The sequence below is a fragment of the Ursus maritimus genome, unplaced genomic scaffold, assembly GCF_017311325.1.
Source record: "Ursus maritimus isolate PB19 unplaced genomic scaffold, ASM1731132v1 scaffold_17, whole genome shotgun sequence".
NCBI classification, from domain to species: Eukaryota; Metazoa; Chordata; class Mammalia; order Carnivora; family Ursidae; genus Ursus; species Ursus maritimus.
In genome coordinates, this window is record NW_024424119.1 from 26,508,275 (window position 1) to 26,531,541 (window position 23,267).

At 41.7% G+C, this 23,267-nt stretch overlaps 1 protein-coding gene across 2 annotated transcripts in view; it reads left to right on the forward strand.

Moving 5' to 3' along the window:
- The window catches only part of ZCCHC7 (zinc finger CCHC-type containing 7), a 241,747-nt gene extending 228,173 nt beyond the window's left edge, over positions 1-13,574 (forward strand). For both annotated transcript variants that reach the window (XM_008707832.2, XM_008707831.2), the window contains exons 7-9: positions 5,337-5,432; positions 10,078-10,195; positions 12,235-13,574. In XM_008707832.2, coding sequence (XP_008706054.1) covers positions 5,337-5,432; positions 10,078-10,195; positions 12,235-12,674 — 654 coding nt within the window. In that variant the 3' untranslated portion in view covers positions 12,675-13,574. The remainder of the gene's footprint in view (positions 1-5,336; positions 5,433-10,077; positions 10,196-12,234) is intronic.
- Positions 13,575-23,267: the final 9,693 nt, after the last annotated feature.

Consider the following 23,267-nt stretch of genomic DNA (forward strand, 5'->3'; position numbering starts at 1 on the left):
CTACAAGCAGTGTGAGAGGGTTCTCTTTTCACTGTATCCTCGCCAACACTTGTTTCTTGGGTTTTTTAGTCTAGCCACTCTGACAGGTGTGAAGTATTATCTCATTGTGGTTTTGATTTGCATTTCCCTGGTGATAAGTGATGTTGAGCATCTTTTTATGTGTCTGTTGGCCATCTGGATGTCTTCTTTGGAGAAATGTCTGATAAGCACTGGGTGATATAAGGAATTGTTGAATCACTATATTGTACACCTGAAACTAATATAACACTGTATGTTAACTGTACTAGAATTAAAATAATATAAGAAAAGTAGCCTGGGATGCTTGGGTGGCTCAGTTGGTTAAGTGTCTGTCTTTGTTTCAGGTCATGATCCCAGGGTTCTGGGATCAAGTCCTGCATCGGGCTCCTTGCTCAGCGGGGAGCCTGCTTCTCCCTCTTCCTGCCTTTCCTCCTGCTTGTGCTGTCCCTCTCTTTTTCTCTCTCTGATGAATAAATCCTTAAAAAAAAAAAAAAGGAAAAGGAAAGAAAGGTAGACTTAGAAAACCTGTAAACAGATGTGCCTAGCTGTGTTCTAGTAAAACTTTATTTTCAGACACTGAATTTTGACTTTCATAGAATTTTCATGTGTTACAAAATATCCCTTTTTTTAAAACCATTTAAATGTAAAAGCCATTCTTGCCTGTGGGCTATACAAAAATGGGCAGCAGGCTGGATTTGGCCTGTTAGCCATGGCTTACCAACACTTACTCTAGATTCTTGGCATAAGGATACATAGTAGACTAAACAAAGATATCTTACCTCATACACCTTACATTCTAGCAATGGGGAGGCAGATAATAAGCATGATAAATAATCAGTTTAGTAGCTGAGAAGGTGAAATAGAGCAAGGAGGATCAGGAGCACTGTGGCCTTTATTCTGAGAGTACGTGATGGAACGAACCACTGGAGAGTTACATAGTAGTGTGGCTTTCCTGTGTTCTGTATTCGTAAGGAGAAGCCAGCAGTGCCATGGGGATACCATCGGCTCTCCTGTGAGGAAATCCCTATTTGAATCCGTACCAATCAAGGCAAAGTTCCCGTGTCTGGATATCCCTCTTAATTTGGTCCTTGTTGGCCCCCCTCGTAATTACTGCCTGATTTCATCTTGTCCTTTTGCATAGGATTTGAGCCAGTGGAGTTTCTTATTCCAGTGGAATAAACATAGTGAACATGTTTTCCTTCTCATCAGTGGATCTAGAAATCTTGTCTCAGGAGTAAATTGCCATATATTTGCACACACACACACACAAACCCAGAATAATTTATAAAGTTTTTTTTATAAAGTTTTATAAAATTTATAAAGTTTTTCAGAGAACATTTATTATTTGGGGGGTGGATAATTCTGTTTATCATCAGTGGTAGTCTCTGCTAACAGGTGCCAACTAGTTACTGAGCACCTACCATTAGCCTTAGACCAGATTTTCATGCCACTCAAAGTCTAGTGCCTTCCACTCTGATTATTAAAGCCCTAAGTGATCTAGCCCCTCTCCATGTCTAGAACCGCCTCTTCTCCCATCCTTCCTTCATGTACTACACTTGCAAATTTACAGGTATTTTTCAGATACTCAGATTTGGCAGACTTATCCCCACCTCAGGGGTTTGTATTCCCTGTTCGCCATGCCTGAGGCCTAGAATGCTATTCCCCACTCATTGCATATTTGGGGGGATGGGGGCGTTTGTCACAAAAAATGACCATCCCAGTAAGAGTTTCTCTAAAATTCAATCTTAAGTCACCACCAGTGACTCTCAATCATATAACTCTATTTCAATTGCCTGCGTGCCATTTATTATTATTTGATGTTGTCTGTGTGTGTGTATTTTGTTGGTTTATCTGTTTTCTACCCCGGGAGATGTGAGCAGTGATTTTTTTTTTGTCTCACTGCTTGATTACCTAATCTGTTCTAAGATACCTGGCATGTATTAAGCACTCAGTAATTATTTTTTTTAATAAATCAGTGAAAGAGTGCGTGTATATGCTCATGCCATGTGCCCAGCGCTCTGGTAAACATCACTGATGGAGGCGTCCTTGAACTTGTTCTGCTCTACTTGTCCCCTTCCCTTCCCCCATACCCAACCTAGTCTCTTGAAAGTCATTAATGTGCTGTTCTTGAGTTCTTTCTACTTACAGTAAACCCAGTACAATCTGGTTTGCACCTCTACCCCTCAAACTGTTCACAAGTTTCCAGTTGCCAGCAACTTCCTGATTGCTAATCCAGTGGATTTTGTAGTCTTTATCTTATTTAACCCACCAGTAGCTTTTGACAACTTCTTCCTTGAAATATTGTGTGTTCTGCCTTCACACCATGACATATCGCTGGGTTTTATTTCTTTCTCTTAAACCACGTATATGCTCATGGTTGCAATTTTGTGTCACATCAGGTAACACAAAGATCAAAAAATAATTTCTGCTTAATAATGTCATGTCTTCCCGGCACTCTGTACCTGAGCAAATTTGTGAACCACTGCAGTGAGTGAGTGGCACATGGCTTATGTGCATCCCTATCAAAACTGTGCTTGACGACTTTCAGCTTGTCTTCATTCATGAACCACATTTTTTTTATTGGGGAGTGATAAGGCCTTTTGTTGTGTTTTTTATTATACCCCAATTGATAATAGCTGAGGTTGTAAATTCCATATTCTGTAACCTTTGTAGTCATTTTCAGTAGAAAAGAATTTCTAGGTTACTGTTATCCTCCAGTTCTTGTTTTTAGGAAATAGAAACTGAAAGTAAAGTTGTTTGAGAACAGTTTTTATAACCTACAGATTATTTTCTGGTGTGAAGATAATAAAACCTCCACAGACCACAGCACTGTTTGTTACTGCATCCCAAGGGGTTTGGGTCGGTCCCAGCTCAGTCTGGGGAGCCTGCGGTTCTTGATCTCAGGGTTGTGAGATCAAGCCCTGAGTTGGGTGTAGAGTTTACTTAAAAAAAGAATGGGGGGGGGGGGGAAGAGAAGAGAAGAGGAGAGGAGGGAAGGGAAAGGGAAAAGGAAAGGGAAAATGAAACTTACCCAAGTTTATACCCCGTCCTTACCTTTCTTCCAGTCTCCAAAAAGAATGGAGTGGGAGGCCAGTTAGGTTTTTCTCCTGTTTAAAGCCCCTGCTGCCTCAGGGGTTTTGCTCTGTCTTCTCCCTTCTCTCCTGTTTCCAACTCCTTCATCTCTACTAGCTTTCTCACGTGTTCAGATCTCTCTCTCCCATTCTAATAGCAGACTCCTCCAAACCCCCTTCCTAGGTCTTGCTCAGTCTTCTTCTGCCCCTCGTTATTCATGCTTCTGAAAGTAGTATATACCTACTGTCTCCTTTTCTCAACTTCCGTTCAATTTTTAAAATATTTCCTATAGGGACGCCTGGGTGGCTCAGTTGGTTAAGTGTCTGCCTTTGGTTCAGGTCATGATCCTAGGGTCCTGGGATCAAGTCCTACGTAGGGCTCCTTGCTCAGTGGGGAGCCTGCTTCTCCCTATGCTGCTGCTCCCCCTGCTTGTGTTCTCTCTCTCTCTCTAATAAATAAATAAAATCTCTAAAAAAAAAATCTGTTGTTAAATGTAACGTACATATTGAAAAGTGCATAAAACGTATACAATTTAGTAAGTGAGTTACGTAACACATACTCTGTAGAACACCACTTTGTTCAAGAAATAGAAAATTGCGGCTACCCCAAAAGCCTTTGTGAGTGGTTTTCTCCCTGCTGAGAGTAACCACCATCCTGGCTTCTGTGGGGAATCATTTCTTGTTCTTTATGGTTTCATCATCACCTTTTTATTCACCGCTTCACTTTTCAACCTGTTGCCTTCTACTCCTTTTTACCTTTCCACTAATTCCAAGATTCTCACACTAAGGTTATCCATGAACAGTTGCGAAATCTAATAGATGTTTCTCCGTTCTTATCTTACTAAGCCTCTCCTGTATTTGACACTATAGATTAGTTCATCCTTTTTGAAGCTACTCTCTAAGGTCTTTGACTGTATCCTCCTGTCATTCTGCATCCTTCAGCCTTTCCTGCTCTGCCCCTTTCTCAGGTTCCTCTGTCTGCCCCTTACGTGGTGTTATTCCCAGGGTTCCATCCTGCATCACTGCAGCTCATACTGGGTATGGTGATGATGTCCACTCAGGTCATCTTAGCCTCCACTATTATACTGATTTCTTTCAGAGCTAATCTTCAGCTCACACTTGTTCTTGAAGCTTTAATCTTACATAGACACCTGCCTGGTGGACATCTCCACCAGAATACACAAAGTCCAAGTTAGTTTGGCTTTTCTTTTTTTTCCTACCTTTTCTGAGAAGTGTTGGTACTGCTACCAAATTGTTGGCACTCACCAGTTCACCCAGCTTAGAAACCTGAAAACCATCCCAATTTCCTTCATTCCCTGTATCTGTCAGTGTTCAGCAGATACTAGTTTTATCACCTCTTGTATTTGCCAGATCGGTTCCCTTTTTCCTATCTTGTACTTTACTCTTGTGACTTTAGTCCCTCATCACCTCACTGGCTTTCCTCACAGCCACCTTTCTCACTACATCCAACCTTCTCCTGCTCATATTCACACGCGCACACATACCCCACAACTACAAGCCAAAATGGTTTTCCAAAATAAAATTCTAACTATTCTGCTCCTACATTTAAAACTACACTTAAAATAGAAAAGCCCAGATAAACTCCAAGCTCCTTAAGATGATTAATAAGGCCCTCCCTTCTTGTGCCCTGCTTTCTCCAGCCTCATTTGTCAGTACACCTAGCTGTGCGTGTAGTACCTCGTCAGCATGTGTGCTCTTTCTTAGTTTCATGCCATTGTTCATGCTGTCCCCTCTACCTAGAACTTCCATTTGACTTATACCTAATCCTTTGAGAGTAAATTTAAGTTTTATACTTCCAAGGAAGCTTTCCCTGACTTCTTCCACCCCATCCAATGATGGGTCCCCTTTGCCACTCCATTCATACCTTATACATGTTTCTGTCACTGTGCTTATTACATCGTTCTGTTATTTACTTATATGTCTGTCATGTTCTACCAGCCTATTGTGCTTCTCCGAGAGACATAATTCCTAGGAAAGTACTGGGCACACTGCCGAATGGAATGAGGAGCTAAGGAGAGGAAAAAACACATTGATGTGAAGTATAAAAGAATTGTCAGGTTATGCACTTTAACACAGAGAACTATCTGGAGATGAGGTCCTTAACACTAAACTCTAGGAGGCACTATCTTTAAAGAGTCTCTTACCAAAAAAGAGTTCTTTGGGAAAGAATCAGGTTACAATTTTCTTCTAACATTTAATAAACCCTCACAAATACTCATGTTGCAGACCAAACCTGGACCACCCAAAAAGCCGAAGACCCCTTCTGGACAATCAGCCTTAGTGTATTGCTACAACTGTGGGCAAGAAGGCCATTATGGACACGTAAGTTTGAGTAGCGTTGGGGCATAAAGCATTCTGTTATTCTGGGAGTGGTTGCTGAAAGATGAACTCGAAAAGAATGTAATTCTGAATGCTTACTTTTTTAATAAACTAACATCCTGAAATAAGACTTCATATATTTTCAACCGATTGACTTCTCCCATCCCTACCAGAGTAAGGGATCTGTCAGAGTACATTCTTCTAACTGTTTTAAATATGCAGGAACAAGTTAGGCTAAAACAAATACAAAGCTCATAAAAATCAGACAAGTAGAAGTAGTCAACAGAATGGTTACAGTTCTCATGAGTTCTTATGTTTGCTATGACTTTGACACAGCCAAATCATGATTTTAGATTTTCTGTGTAGTTCTCCAGTATCTCCAGTTTTCCCTGGTATTGTTCCCTGTAATCTTCATCACTCACGTGTAAACCCCGACTCTAGTGGAAAGACAGAGGGGCTGCCTCATTGACTAGCCTTCATGCCCCACAAACCTTCAAATTCCCTATGCAAACTGTGTGTTCCCGACCCCAACCGAAAGGGCCAAACTGTGTGTGTTTCAGGTGCAGGGGTGGCAGAGCAGAAGAAACTTGTTGCTGTGGGATGGGAGGGAGTCTCCTAGCCAGTTGTCTCACTAAGTATGAAACAGCAGCAGCTCATCCCAGAGACAGGCTGCAGTAAGAATCGACTCAGAGCTCTCCTGCATTCTGGGAATCCTGCAGCAGAGGAAGAAAGGCCGTGGCACAAAAAGTAGAAAATTTGTATGGAGAAATACATTTCTAGTCTCCGAGCAGGCATGGCTGTGAGCAGTAGGATTGGGGGCGTGGGACTGCCCTTTATGGCTTGAATTCTGACCATGCAGACCTTGGGGCTGGAGCTCGACAGCCTAGGGAGAGACAGAATGGCTGGGAGAAGAAAAGGCTGGGGCACAGTTCACCAGCAGATGAAGTTTTTCTTCCCCGTTGGGGCAGCAGGACCAGGGAGTGAAGGGATAGAATATGAAAGTAGGATGAAGCTCTGATTCTCAGTTCCAGTTTTTGCTCTGCTACTGACTTAACCATGTGACTTGAACAACTGACGTTTTCTCTCTGGTTTTCAGTTTCTTTATCTACAAAGCAAAGAAGTTGTACAGGGGGATTTCTCAGTATTGACATGGGGATACTCTTTCCACTGTGAACAAATCCATAGTATGGTGATATGGATGGAGAGACCCTGCAGTATACTTCCTTCATTTCCATAGAACTCACACTGAAAACCTTGTTAGAGAATACTTTCTCTTGCAAAATTATCATCTCTAGATCTTTTCCTGCTTTGTGCATTCCTCCTTGTTGCGAAAACTCAGATGTTGCCAACACTGTTTAGGAAACCTATTCACATAAGCATTCCACTGCCACACATAGATGTATAATTTATGCTTGCTGACCTCTTTAAAGCAAAGGGGTGTGATTTTAGCATTTATGTTTGTTCAATTAAAGAAAAACAATTACAGTCAGATACATACTGCTTACTAGTCACTCCTGTTAATGTAGATAGGAAATATATTAAAAACATTTGGAATTTATCCCTGAAATCTAGATTTAGATAGTTTTTAATTTACAATAAAGCAAATTTGGCAGCTTCATTGCTGCCATAGATGAAGAACTCTAGATTATTCACACTAATGAAGAAGATCAGTGGTGTGGCTAATCCAGAATAGTAGATAAATTATATAGCCAACTATCAATTGTCTGTGCTAATGGAGGGGACCAGCGATGTGGATAATCAAAATATAATTTACATTTAGCTTTGGAAAATATTTATGGTACTGTATAGCTCCATATAGTCACACCAGTCTAGACCCTACAGGATCCAAATACGAGACTGTGCAGATGATTAAAGATGTCTGAGGACCCCTCCCCTTCGGTTTCAGAAATACAGCTCTACAGATGTTACTCAACAGCTTCTTCATGTGGAAGATATTCTAAGGTGAATGTGGCACCGCCCTTCCATAACTTCGCTCACTGCCTAGTTGGGGAGGCAGGGACAGTCATCAGCAGCTCCAGATCAGGCAGACTACCGTAGGAAACAGTAGTCACTGTGCAGAGAGACTACGCCAGGAGCACGTGAAAGTATGAGTGGGTGCTGGGAGTGCTTCAGGATCTTTAGTACCTTTTTGTCATTGTAATTTGCTCTTAATATTTTATGGTTAGACTCTCTCTTAGTCCATTTAGGCTGCTATAAACAAACTACCATAGGCTGGGTGGTTTAGAAACAACAGAAATTTATGTCTTAGACTTCTGGAGGCTGGGGAGCCCAAGATCACGGCACCAGCACAATGGATGTCTGGTGAGGGCCTCCTTCCTCATCGATGACACTTTCTTGCTGTGTCCTTACAAAGGTAGAAGGGGTTTAGGGAGCTCTGTGGGCATCTGTTTTAGAAGAACATTAATCCCATTCATCAGAGCTCCACCTTCATGACCTAATTACTACCCAAAGGCTACACTTCCTAATACCGTCACCTTGGGGGTGAATTTTGGTTGGGGGTGAGAGAATGGGCACAAACATTCAGACTATAACAGAATCTTAGACCCAAATTTTCGTAGGTGTCCTTTCTTCTGGAAACTTGGAGCCACCATGGATAGTGATTTATAAAAGTAATTCTTTATGTTACCATACAGGTTTGCCTTGTAACTTGCAGGATCCTTTAGCTCCAAAAGATCCAGAAAGTCAACAACACAGTATATCTAAAGGTACTTGGAAGAAGGAAATAATAAAGATAAGATTCAAAATTATTAAAATAGGAAACAAAATTAATAGCATCAGCAAAACCAAAAGCTGGTTCTTTGAAAACATTTTCTTTTCAAAAGAAAAAAAGACATCCGGAAAAACTACCCAAAGAAAAAGAAAAGGTACAAATAGTGAATAAAAAGTGTAAATAGCTTAAAAAATTTTAATTCTAAGAGAATACTATACAAACTTTATAACGTTCAAAATTAAGTATGAGAATACAGATAAAATAAATAATTCTCCAGAAAAATATTAATTAACCAAAATGACTGAAGAATAAACTTACATGAACCAGTACCACTAAAAAAATTAAATTAGTAATTGGAATTCTCCCCACTGAAATATATCAGACCCAGAGAGTTTTACAGTCAAGTTTTACCAAACCTTTATTCAGAAACAGATAATCCAAGAGAACATCGCCCAATTTATTCTGTAAAGCTATTATAACCTAAAGCCCCTTCAAAATATTTATACAATGATACCATTTTTATGAAGTCTGAACACTTCAAACTTACACTATTGTTTAATGTTTATTAGTAGGAAGAGTAAAACATATGAGAATGGCAGGCACCAACTTTAAGACAGTGGCAATTTCTGGAAAGGGAAGGAGAGGAATGAGGCATGAGAAAGAGGATTTCAGTTGTGTTATTAATGCTTCACTCCTTGGGACAAAAACTGAAGTTAAGGTAAAATGTTATGATTTGATAAAGCTTAATAGTAGGTACATATTTCCATTACTTTATATTTAAGTGTATATTTAGAATGATTCATAATTTTTTTAAACTCTGCAAATTATGTTCCTAAGTGTGTGGCTACCAGCTTGGTCAGATATCTTAGAATCACAAGTCAAACATATCATGCCGAAGTTAGGATCAGTCAACTAAATTTTATATGGCTTCTTCACATACTTTCTTCCTAAGGGGTATTCTTATTTTCCTTAATATCTAAGAAGAATTAAACATTTATAAAATACATTTTAAGCAAGATGGCAGAGGACAGAAATGGGAAAGTTCCAAAGGGAAGCCTCTTTCAAAGAAAAGAAAATTTGGTTCCAGACATACTGAATGAATATATATCGACAGATCATGATAAATAAAGCCTATTATATTGGATGTGGCTCAGGCCAAGGATGTGAATTTGGGAAATAGCAGCAGTGGGAAAGCCAGAGTCATGCGAGTGGAAAGCAAAACTAGGGTGAGAGGAGTGATCTCATCTTGAGTGGGGGGAGCAAAGAGAAGAGAACGTTCCTTTGGGGTGTTTCAGAATTACCTAGGAGCAATTTCAAGCTAGACATAACCCACCACCGCCATCCTGCTCCCCACCACAAGAATGACTGCCCTTGTTAGCAGTGAGTGTTGGGTTAGAATAAGCCTGCATACCACTTGTGTGAAGGGAAAAGAGCAAAGGGCCAAGAATTTGCACCCACATTTAGGGTGTATATGTGAAAGAAGCACTGGATGGAAGGCTGTTGGAAGAGACAGACAAGCAAAGGTCTAAAGCAACATAAGGCTAAATAAAATAAACCCGTTAACAGGAACAAGTCAAGTGCAGTAGAGATTCAGCCCCTGTTGCTGTTAACTCAGACTGGGGGCGGGGTTTGGCAGGGAAGATTGAAAAAAGGGAAGAAGGATTTCATGGGTAAAGAAGGAAAGAAAATCCAAGCCTGAAAGAAGCCTGTAAGCACGGTTGGGTGTGGTTGGGTGTGACCCTCCTAGCGTCCGAGCAAGACAGCATCCTGAGCCACAGCATGGGGTATCCTGGGTGTGAGACCCCTCTCTAACTACAGTGGTCCATAATCTTGTAGAAAGGTGGTCTGAGCAGTGCCCTTGTAACATCATGATTTCAAATTTGGCAATTCGAAACAATAATTTTAAATAACTTGCAGGAATGTACAGAAAGACGAATGTTTAACCAGACCTTTCCAACATCTCCATTCATCTCCTACTATGATGACAAATATGAAATTCGGGAGAGAGAACAGAGAATAAAACGAAAAGTGAAAGGTATGTTATTGACTTCTTGTGAGTTCCACCTTTGCAATAGTTCCTAAATACCTTCTTTTGCACTGTCTTTCCCTGCTGTGGGGGTCATTGGCTAGCACAGAAAATGTTTTTAAATAATTACCGTAAAAGACAGAACTTTCTTGATCTCCAGAAATCAGGCATCCACCTCAGAAACTGTTTTTTTTTTTTTAAAAAAAAGATTTTATTTATTTATTCGACAGGATAGAGACAGCCAGCGAGAGAGGGAACACAAGCAGGGGGAGTGGGAGAGGAAGAAGCAGGCTCATAGTGGAGGAGCCTGATGTGGGGCTCGATCCCGTAACGCCAGGATCACGCCCTGAGCTGAAGGCAGACGCTTAACCGCTGTGCCACCCAGGCGCCCCCTCAGAAACTGTTATATTCTATTCAGAGTATACATTTTTCTCACGTAATGACCAGTTTAGAAAATGTCCAGAAAATACTTCTATCTATGTAGGTATTCAGAGTTTGTAAAGGCTCCTTTGAGATTTTTCTGTTTGGTGAGTAATTATTTTTTCCCTTTGTATGTCCCTAGTATTTTTGATGGAAAGAAAGGCTCTTCCTGCTAGGTGATTCCCAGTGATTCCTGGAGCTTCCCCAAAGAAGTGCGTTCTTACCGGCTATGATTACAGTAGAACGTCGGTCCACAGCCACCCTCTGTGGTTCCTTCACTGTTGCTAATGGAAAGTTCTTCTGTTTTATAATTTAGGCCTCTTCTTTAGACTTGTTTCTTGACATGTACTCCAGTGGTTTACCAAGTTACTTTTGTTGCTTTCAGGACAAAAGAGTTCTTTATTTTTCAAGTTGACCTGTACATTGTTAACTCTTTTCACCTTTTTGTTATTCTTTTCCCGACTCTCTCTGAGTTCGGGTCTTTTTGAAAAGGAATTACTTCTCAACTCCTGCATATTTTACATATTATGTTTCGTATGAACTTTATCTCAACGGTAGAGACAGAAGTTATAGTACATCTAGATACCAATTAGGCAACTAAATTTAAAAAAATTAAAAAGAAATGCATCAAAATGTCACCTCTGAATTTAAAAGATTATGGCTACTGTTTTTTTTATACTTTTTTGTATTTCCCAGGTTTTCTATGATGAGCCTTTATAACTTTTATAATGCTAGAAAAACCTTTTATTTTCCCTTTTAACTAGTTTTATTGACAACTCTGTGACAACTTTGAGGTTCTCTATGATCTATTGGAATTTTTATTTTATGCTAAAGTTTGTAAGTAATTATCTTTGCTCTGTATCCTAGAATTCATTTTTTTGTCCCCTAAATATATCACTTTGCATTTCGACCTGTTTTTTTATTGACCACTTCTTTAATCTTTCAAGGTTTTGTTGGCATGTTCGTTTTCATCCCTCACTGGAACCTCATCTCCCACTTACCCATCAGAATCACAACCATCAAACACTTTGAGTAAGGGTACCAAGTCCTGGCAAAATTGAACATCAGATCTGGCACCAAAACCTCTAGGATACACATGTGTGTATACTCTCCAAGCCAGTGATGTCTGGAGGAATAATCTCCTGTCCGGCTTGGCATCCACCTCTAAGTCCTGTGGCCAGACTTTATCTTCAGAGGGTAATTGAAATGTCATATGAGTCTGTCACAAGACCATTTTATGCCTCTTGTTTCACTTTATCGTCAAGGGCTGCGTCTTTCTCACTGCAGGAACATGAATTGGTCAGACGTGAGTTTTCTTCACAAAGCTGAGATGATTACTGCTCTCACTAGTCTTCATCTCCATTGTTCAACCTAATTCAGCTGTTTTGAATAGAATAAGTATCATTGGATTTCTGGATATTTTCCATTTTTAGCAATCCAATACAGAACTATAGCCATGTAATTTTTAATGAGTGATTTTTACCTTAGTAACAGCTATTCAGAATGTCCAATCATTAACACGTTGCATTATCTGGTTTCCCTTTCTGCTGAGTTATTTACAGACCAGTGAAAGCTGTGCTTGGACTGTCTGGCTGCTGAATATGCAGAAATACTTTTCTATTTTCCAGAACTCCAGAAGAATGGGGATTTTCCAAGGCAGTTCAAGAGACCTCACATGGACGCAGCAGATAAGAGGCCCCACCATAACAGGAGGAAGAGCCATGCCTCCTGTAGAAACAACAGGTGGCCTCAAGAAAAGAAGGAAACCCAAAAAGAATCGAGCAGGGGCCATAAAGGGCGTGAGAAGCACAGGAAGGCTGACAGGTGTCATGAAGCAGATGAGGACTTCCCCAGGGGCCCCAAACTCCGCTCTTCTCCTGGCCCTTTCAAAACCCAGAAGGCTCCCAAGTCCTTCCACCACTCATCACATTCCCACAAACCAAGAGAAGACAAGCTGCCCAGAGAGGGCAAGCGGAGCAAGCATAAGAAAAAGGAGAGCTACTTGGAGGCCGATGGCAGTGATAATTTATTTCTTATTAAGCAGAGGAAAAAAAAGTCTAAGCTGTGAGACAGCTTCCGATCAGCTTTCTAGTGTTTGCCTGGTCTTCATGCCTAGAACATCCCGGCAAGATCTTTATTATCTGTGATTAAATAAAGTGAATTTTTTGGTTTCGTCTGTCACCTCAGCCATACCTGGAGCTCCTGAACGGAGACCGTGGAGATTTCCATTCTCTGTGTCCAACAGGTTATTAGATATAGGGGGGAAGAAAACAAAACAAAAAAAAACCCAAACAGATATACTCAGACATCCCCTGTTCCTGTACATCATTTTTACTCAGATCCTAGGGATAAGAAGAAGCAATCTTTTCAAGAAAAAAATATCTAAGTGCTCTGAAAACATAAAAGCTCATCAAATATAATTCATCTGCAGTGGGAGTATGAAAATTAAATCCTTGCAGGAAGAGAAATTCATGCCAATAGGAAAAATTCATCAGTCTTTTCCAGCGTTACTTTTTTCTTTTCTAACGTCAGAAAGGGTAATAGCTATAAATCTCAGTCCAGCTGTTCTAGGTGTTGAGGCTGGTGTCAGATCTTCCGACGGTCAGAATGTGAGGCTGAAAGATGAAGGTGTCATCACTGAAGCCCCGAAGAGGCAGAGAACTGGTCTATAGCAAAATACAAGTAAGGAACCCATCCAGTGCAGATGGCGTGAAGTAGATTTCCTGGGACAAGTGAAAAAGAGTCATAAGAAATCGTAATGTCATCACAATGCAATAGTTCTTGCCATTTTTATAGCCACACTTGAAGGAGACTGTCAGATGTATAGAGATGGATACCACCCAACTTAAAACATTGTTTTGTTTTCACGGGTTTTTTGACTACCACAAGGCTATACAGAAATTTTTGTACCTGTGAATTTTTTGTACTTACCAAAGCCTAATGTTAGAAAAATAAAATGTCTGAAATACAGTAAATAAGCTTGTCAATTATGTGAAAAGGAAATGAGAGTTTGGGTGACAAAGCACATGGTTGGGTTGGACAAGTGACTGAAGTTGTAAAATCTCCATGAACTGGGCTCACGAGGCCCTTGTTAGCCAAGCACTAGCTCTATGCCAGAAGAGAATGAGATGGAGTCAGTTAACTAGGGCCGTTTTATAATGTTAGCTTCACATTTTACTCTTTGTGAAGTACATGAACTGCTGTGTATCTGGTAGGATCAGCCCTCTTACATTCTGTGGGGAGAGGGAGAGTCTCTCCCCCTAAACAGCTTCAGCGTCAAGTGTGGCTCCATAGTCTTTAGTCCAGCGCCCTCCCTGTGGCTGCCCTGCTCTCAACTAAATGTTAAGTGTTCTTTGTGTATTGTTTCGTGGCTTCCTGACATCAGCTGGTCTTGTTCTGACTCTAAGGTAAGTGGCCAGAGTCTTTTAAAGCCCTGCTAAAAGTGACAGCTGTGAAAGATGGCTTCACAGAGTGATAAGTCCTGAAAAATTGGTGTTATTTCTCATTAAGACCTGGGACAAGCATGGCCTATTATTGGTGGGTGTGACTAGCTTTGCTTCTGATGCAAGAGTATCTATCTCCTTTCAGGGCAGAGGGGATTCCTTAGGGTCTTTCACACATGGCAGATTGTTTGGAGAAAGGAAGAAAAAAGGCTCTTTTTTTTAATTCACTTCTGCACATTATCTTATCCCCCCCATTTTTTTTTTCATTAGACAGGCATTTTGTTCTAGGATATAATTCACCCTTTGGGTCCACACATTTATATGCAGATAGGAAAGCAGCCGGGCTACTTCACTTGTGGGCATTAGAGTGGTTAGGAAAGAGCAGAAACATGGAGCTTCTGCTCCATTTCCTTGTCGTTACTTTGGCACCTGACTCTTTCACCAAGTGTGCAGTTAAAGTCAGTCCGTCAGGGACTCGCCCACTAATTTTCCATACAAAAATGGGGAGTTTAGACTATATTAGAGATTCCTCAATTAAGAAAATAATACTTCAAATGGATAAATACAATTGAGAAGAAAAGCAGATATCGCAAACAATAAGAATCTGTTTAGTTGCTAAGTCTGAGGAGGGCTAAATAAACATCCTTTGCCTCAGCTCCAGTTTGATTACAGGCAGCCTCACGTGGCTCCTTCCCCAGGCAATAGCTTGCTTCATGTTTGGCATTCTTAGACGAGAGTGGAGAGAAACTATCTCGCGGTCTCTCAGTGGAAAGTCTTGCTTTCATGGACCATGCTATTTGCAGTACCTATTACTCGAACTTTATTTTTGTTATACAAGGAGTACATGTTCATTTTAAAGGAAGAAAATTAAAAGAAAAAAATCATACCTGATTCTTACACCCAAAGATACGGTTAAAATTCTTAGTGTCTCTCCTTCCTGACTTTTTTTTCTATACGTATATACATTGTTTTGTAACCTGTTTTTTTACTTAATGCATTGTAAAAATCTTTTTTTCCTAATCAAATGTGTGTCTACATCATTATTTTTAATGGCTACATTATATCCTGCTATATGGCTATACCATAACTTATTGAATCAGCTTCCTGTTGAACATTTTGGTTGTTTCTAACTTTCATTATCTTAAAAAAAATTCTGTGCACATCATATCTTCTCTGATTATTCTGTTGTGATAAAATAGAATTTGAGGGTCTAAAAAATATGCATGCGTTTCATGCACCTTTTAATACATATTTCCAAATTCCATTTCCAAAAAGTCCATTCCTCCCCAGTCATTTACACATTCCTCGTAGTGTGTGAGAGAGTTCATCTCCCCACTCACACGATAATGAGATCTTGTCATTCCTTTTTTTCTTGGCCTCTCTGATGGGCAATGAAATACTATTTATTAGTGCTATGGTGAAAAGAGTGGTGTGTGCTGTGTTTGTGTAAAGAGGCAGGATTAACTATCAGTCTGTTGATAAAAGATATGGAGAGAAGCTTCTCATAGGAAACAACTGAAAAGCCTTCTGGCAACAAAAGATTACATACAAAATAAGAGACTTTTATTCCTTCATAGCTGTCGTGATCCCCTGATATTGCCATTTTTTGTTTTCACAATTGAGAAGAGGCATCTTGTGACTAGAGGCCCAGGGTGGTGCTAAGCATCCTCCAATACACGGGACGGCTCCCCACAACAAAGAAATACCCAGCCCCAGATGTCTCATCTCAGAAGTAATTCTGCCAACAAGAAGGGGAGCTCAGATGTCCTACTACATCTGAAAGCAAGAGCTGTATGTATCCTTTTCTGACAAGACTTATTCTTTCATCAGACTGTGCTGATAATTGAGAGTTTGGTGGAACATGTCCCATTCATCTAAGATAAGGACACCAGCTCCATAGCATGAAGGTCTACAGACCTTCTGGACCACTTTGTGGAAGGACAGGGCCACTGGAGACTCAGCCGGCTGAGGGTAATTACTTGTCTAACTGGGAAGCAGAAGCACTAGGGCACAGGAAGGGTATAAACTCCACTGAAATAAATAATTGCATGAGACCTAAGGGAGTCAGCTGGTGGGGAAGGAAAGAGTTGGAGGTTATCTAGTGGGACATTCTGTTGGTCAAGAATGTCAAGTTGTAAACCATCACTAGGACCCAGGCCCAGCATAGGCCCTTAGGTTTTACAATTGGGGTTACCATTCAGAGAAGTACCATCCATTGGAAGACACGATCTGTTAGGCATGCCATGCAAAGAATCACTTCACATGATGAAGCTGTTTTACTGTTGCTCTTTCCAGAGAGAACAACTTAAGTTGCTGGTGCATTTAATGCATATGTAACGTATACAGTGAACGTTGTACGTATCCATCCTAACAGCTGTGAAATAAATCACTTAAACCAATCTACTAGGAAGTGTTTCCAGTTAAACCCAGTAAGGGAGTAGAGAAGTGAGGCAGGGAAAAGAAGGAATCCATGCCAGATGCCTCATCAATTCAAGTGCCACCCGTGGGAGCATTCAAACCCAAAGGGAACACTAGAGACAGCGTAGGCCACACCTCAAGCTGCCCTGTTCAAGGGCAAAGGAGCAGAAGTGTGTGTGATCTTTTTATTTTGTTTTAAATCAGTCATTTAAGAGCTGCCCTCGGGACCCTTTCTCTTAATCTATAGTGACCCTGGCTTTCTCTGCACCCAAGCAAAGTGGGTTTGGCAGCTAGCAGGCAGCCTCTGACAGAGACACAGGGGTATGAACAAAACACCAATGTCATCTGCTACAACCATAATCTCAGAACAGTCCTTCCCCCAAAAGGATACCTACCAGTATTCACCAAAGTAACTTTTTAAAAAATTGTATTTATTTATTTGAGAGAGCAAGCAAGAGAGAGCACAAGTCGGGTGGAGAGGCAGAGGGAGAGGGAGAAGCAGACTCCCCACTGAGCAGGGAGTCTAACGCGGGGCTCTATCCCAGAACCCTGAAATCATGACCTGGGCTAAAGGCAGTTGCTTAATAACTGACTGAACCACCCAGGTGCCCCAGTATTCACCAAAATAACTTCTTAAATTACTTTAGAATGCAGAAAAATACAACTTTATTATATGTACCCATTTTCTCAATAACAGTTTATCAACTTGAGGTATCCATATATGACTGTACAGCATAAAAGAGTCCAGAAGATCAAATATATTACATTTGTCAAAAGCAGTTTCAGGAATTTCTACTTCCAGCCAAGATGAGAGTAACAGGGACCAGATTTACCCTCCATCCTGAAACCATGTAAAAAATATATGAAGCTGTTCTCAAGACACTGAACGTCAGACAAGGAAGGACCGTGAATGCTGAGAGATGGTAGATAAGTGAGGTGTGCCATATGGTTGCCCCAGCTGACTGCTGAGGGGCTTCCCGATTGTGGAGCAAGGAGGGGAAACCCAGGAATAGCCTGGCCCTGAGTTAAGGAAACAGAGCTTTTTGAGTCTGGAAAAGCTGAACTGGCTTCACTTTGCAGCTCTGATTACCAGAGAGGGAAGAGCTGCACAGAGAGAACCCAGAGATCTGCAGAGGGCACCCCTCAAGTCTTGGGCTGAGTACTGGGTAGTGCACATGTGTGAGGAAAACAACCGAAACGATTAGAGGAAACTTTCTGGAGCTCATAAAGGGCCACAAATTCATTTCTGTTCTCCCAGTCAGAGTGGAAACCTCATGGTTGGTGTGGCACTGACTACAGTACTAAGAGTCTTTGCCTCGGTGATGGGTAGAATTAGCCCTGGTCTAAAGACTCCTCTCTGGTTCTGCCTAACTCACTTAAAAGCAAGACCTGAAAGAATTGAACTTTCCAGTAACAACCAATTCCAAGAATAAAGCTCAAGGATATTTATAGGAATAAAAGAATATATAGTACTCAATAATTTAAAATTCATGGTGAGATACTGTGAAAAATGCAAATTAATCTAGTGACCGAAGATCCCTGGTTGCCTGGGGGGTGGGGATGCTTGGGAAGGGTGGGAAGTAAAGATCACAAAGGGGCACAAGGAAACTTGGGGATAGTAAGTGTGCTCATTATCTTGATTGTGTTGACGGTTTCATGAGTGTATACATATGTCAAAGCAAGAACTAGTTTCATAATCTACTGAGAACATTTTAATATTTTTTCACTGAATTGGAAATATTCTGAAACAACTAGGCAAGGCCAATGGTAAGTAGTCTGCAGACCATCTTGTTTTCTTTCCTGCTTTGCTCCTGGAGGGTTAAGAAGGCTGTGGTCACAAGGCAAGTGTCCAGCTGTAGAGGCCTGGGGGAAGGTGGTAGTTGCACTAGCATTAGGAACCCTGGCCACAGGCTCAAGTCTAACTTTGTGGCCTAACATTCAGAGCCTTTCCAGCCTCATCTTCTGCAGACTTCACTCCCTTTCTTTCTCCTCTATTCCCTTCACCCTTCCAGTCCCATTGGATGGATGACCTAGCCCTGGACACGTCATACTTTACCTATTTTGTTGATTCTGCATAGAATATCCCATTCCACTTTTATGACCACCCCAGACAACATTAATCCTCCTCTCTGGTATTCCTATTGCCTCCCGAATTATTTAACAGATGTTTGCTGTTGACCTTTTCTATTCCTGGTAATATTCTTGCTTGAGGTTGACTTGATAGAAATCCCAAGCCTCAGGGGCTGACAAGCAATTAAAGAGACAAACACAAAAGTGAAGACTGTCATACAGGTGAGGAGTACAGGGATGGATATGGATTGGCCTTCTGGAAAGAGTCCAGGGAGTCTGGGCTGATCTCTTCTGCCCAGGACCTCCAATGAGTCTTCATAGCAGAATAAAACTTTTCTGGTTAACAAAAGGGGGAAGAGCCCTTCAAGGAGAAGGACCCATGTCGGTAAAGGCATGGAGCTCTGAAACAGCAAGGATTCACCCCCTGTTAGTTTCTTGGGCCTATGGTAACAAGTACCACAAACTAGATGGCTTAAAGCCATAGAAATTTGTTCTCTCACTTCTGGAAACCAAAAGTCCAAAATCAAAATAGCAGTAGGGTTGGTTCCTTTTTTTTTTTTTTAAGATTTTATTTATTTGATAGCATGATCAGGTGGAGGGGTAGAGGGAGAGGGAGCAGCAGGCTTCCTACTGAGCAGGGAGCCCCACGTGGGGCTCAATCCCAGAACCCTGGGATCATGACCTGAGCCAAAGGCAGAGGCTTAACCGCCTGAGCCATCCAGGCACCCTGGGGGTTAGTTCCTTCCTAATGCTCTGGGGGAGAATCCATTCCATGCCTCTCTCTTACATCCTGATGGCAGTTGACAGCCCTTGCCGTTCCTTGGCTTATAGACCTATAACTCCAGTCTCTGCCTCCACCTTCTCGGTCTCTGTGTATGTCAGCTTTAGGGCTCACCCTAAGTCCAAGAGGATATTATCCCCAAATCCTTAATTATGTCTGCAAAGATTTCATCTCCAAGTAAGTTTGCATTCACAGGTACCAAGGCAAAGACTTGGATCTATCTTTTTGGGGAACACTATCCAACCCATTACACCAAGAACTGTCAGAAAAATGGTTTCTACCAAATTGTACTTTTTTTATTCCCTGAGTTTTTATTGGGGGATACAGTCTTTCATCGGTTATTTTTCTAATTTTCCATTCTGATTTATACTTTCCCTAAGACTATTTTAATTATTCATAATCTCTTGTCTTGCATATATCCTTATACCTCAATTCCTTTGTGGAATATGGACAAATAAACATATGAACTGAAAAGCATCTATCAGATTTGGGGGCATGCGGCTCCTTGGAATGCGCGGAATGAGCAGCTGGGAAGAGGAGAGAATGTATGCCTTTTTCAAATCCTTGGCTAGGAAAGGTTGACCAGATAAAGGATTCTGGCTGCAGTCAGGTTGCCATTGACATGAAGGTGCTGAAAGAGAAGGGGATGTTGGAGAACTGAAGAAAACACTGATGGCACTCGAGGAGAGAAGGGTTGGATCCAGAGGGCTGAGCAAAAGGAGTTGGAAGAAGGTATGCACACAGAGGAACAAGGTGAGGAAATGGTATCCTCAGTGTTTCCCTTTTGACAGAGAATAAGGGAATCGAGGAGAAGGGAGTGGGGAGGTACAGAAGGACCACAAAAGGGAAGGGGAAATAGGGAGGTCTCGGGGGGTCAGTGCAATGGTGCTGGGGACCTAGGGCAGGTCGGAGACCAGGAGTCTCGTATTCACTAGAGGAATGGTTCTCTCTAGAAATGCCCTGTGCCTGCCCAAGTGAAGGGAGGTGGTGGGTACACACTAGAAGGATTTCCTGTGGAAAAATCAGACTGTCACTTCCTCCTTTTGAGTTATCTACTTCACTTTTAATATCAAAGAGTTCAGTCCTGTATATACTAGTGAGTAGTCCTCTTACATTTCCACATATGTCCCCCTGCCCGTATGGCTACCAGACATAACTCAGCCTCTTACACATGACAAAGCAGTGTAAACACATTGCTAGTCAGATGGTATCACAAGGAAATGTGAAATTTTGACCTCTGATAACTTGTGACCTCACTGGGCCTCAGTTTCCTCCTTATGGAATTGGAAGCAGTGGGATCAGCCTAGATGAGTACTCAGTACTCCCTGCTCTGGTATGATGTGGTCTAATGGTCATTAGTAGTCCTTGGCCTCACCAAATCAAAATCACTCTTGAGAAGGGCCATATGCACCCCAATGTTCATAGCAGCAATGTCCACAATAGCTAAATCGTGGAAGGAGCCGAGATGCCCTGCAACAGATGACTGGATTAAGAAGTTGTGGTCCATATATACAATGGAATATTACTCAGCAATCAGAAAGAATGAGTTCTCAACATTTGCTACAACATGGACGGCACTGGAGGAGATAATGCTTAGTGAAATAAGTCAAGCAGAGAAAGACAACTATCATATGATTTCTCTCATCTATGGAACATAAGAACTAGAATGATCAGTAGGGGAAGAAAGGGATAAAGAAAGGGGGGGTAATCAGAAGGGGGAATGAAACATGAGAGACTATGGACTATGAGAAACAAACTGAGGGCTACAGAGGGGAGGGAGGTGGGGGAATGGGATAGACCGGTGATGGGTAGTAAGGAGGGCACATATTGCATGGTGCACTGGGTGTTATACACAACTAATGAATCATCGAGCCTTGCATCGAAAACCGGGGATGTACTGTATGGTGACTAACATAATATAATAAAAAATCATTATTAAAAAAAAATAAAAAAAGAAAAAAAAAAAAAAAAAAAAAAAAAAACAAAATCACTCTTGATGACCAGTGTGCAGCACTGCCTCGCTATGGACATCCCTTGGTCTAAGAGCAACACAAGTCCCCAGCCTGCCCAACTCTGCCCATTGTGTCCAGGTTAGCAACTCGTGGCCCTTGCAGTAAGCATCACCTTGTCTTCCATGACTTTGCGTCTGAGGACCTTCTTGCTCTGCACATTCCCCTTCTCTGTCCATCTTCCTAGCTGCTCTCTCAGGAGTATTCTGACTGATTCCTCATAGCCCCACAAGCCACTCCTTCATTCCTGCCTCACCAACCAATCACTTATATGTGGCTGGTGCAGAGCCTAGGGACTTTATGTATGTGTGCCATGACAGTTGGTGAAATGTCATGCTTGTGGTCATTTTTAGGAAAAGTTTGGTATCCTAATCCCTTGATAATGAACATAATCCCTCCATTAGATACTGCTTCAGTGGGAAACCCAGTTTCAGCATGATTCATACCCCTCACAGCACCTTTTTGAGCACATAGCTGGCCTTAAGTGCTTAGAACTGCCTGTTCTATAGCAGCTTCTGGAAGTGATTTTCTGTTTTTAGCTTACTCACGACTAATAGTTCAGTCCCCAAAGTCACAAGTAAGGAAAAGAGGTCATGTAAGAATACAGGAGCCACCGTTCCCACAGCAGAGGCAAATGGGAACCCATAAAGAGCCCAGAATTTACACCCCAACCCATGCCCTGGTCAGATGTGGTCCACTGGACCTCCACTGAACTAGGACCCTTCAACTCAGTAAACACTTCTTGAGCATCTTGCCGGAGCCAGGTCTTGTGCAGACATTGAGAGCTCCCTCCCCTTGAGGAGCTCTCTTTCTCTGGTGGGTGAGACAGATGCACACCCCATTCAGTTCTACCACAAATATTTATAGGATAGCTGTTATGTGCCAGACACTGCACTGAAGCCAAGGTACAGTGATGGTCCAGACAGATGGGATGTATGCCCTCGTGGGACTCTCAGCCCCTGGAGTAAATGGACACTGTGCAAGTGATTGAGTGCCACAAAGAGCACGGTTCCTGGTGTGGAGGAGGGGCTCACACTACCTGTTGATAGAATCAAGAGATAAAGGCCATCTCATCTTGATCCTTTCTCACAGGGCCCAGCATGGGAACTGCTACAGTTAGACTTTAGTAAATGAATTTAATTCACTAGTCCCCAACCCCATTCTGTACATGGTGTTACCAAAACAGGGATGACTAAAGCTTCAGTTCACTGGACTGGAAGGTTTCACTTCTAAATGGAAGGGTCCACAGTGGCTCTGTCAGGAAGGTGGCTTCAAGGCTGGAGAGGGTGATTATGAGCTCACTTTGTAGGCTTTGGCATTACTGAGCTTGGTGGTGTTACTTTGTTAAGCCTCAGACAAAACAAGTCTAACTTTCTAAATTATCAGTGTGAGGTCTGTCATTCAAATGGAAGATAAGAGTAAAGAAAATGCAAGTTCACTAACAATGGCAGAGCAGAAACAACCCTCATCTTTCAGAAAATAGCCACATGTATACTTCCTTAGAGAAGTTTAGTCCAGGAAGACTATTTTTTTTTTCTAATCAAAGTTCAATGTTTTAGAGAGAAAGCCTATAGGTTTTAGTACTGTCAACTGTCATTATACATGTTTCTGCCCTCGGAGAGCTTCCATTTTAAGTTGGGAGAGAGAAGCTCTGAAATGGATGGCAGTAACTCCAGTTAGAGGCCTAGATGTGGGGCTGTGTGGGAAAAGGCCACTCCCAGCGTTAGTGGTGGTGGGAACCCAGGAGAACTTCACAGGGGAGGTGGCATTGGAATATGCCCTTGGAGCATAGAGAAGACCTTGAGCTATAGGATAAGAAGAAATGCATTTCAGGAGAAAGCCAGGTATGGGCAACAGACTGGCTATAGGATAATCTAGGGCACACTTAAGTAAGAGGGCCTAGTCCGTTGGCCTTGACTATGGATGACGTGAAGGGTGGA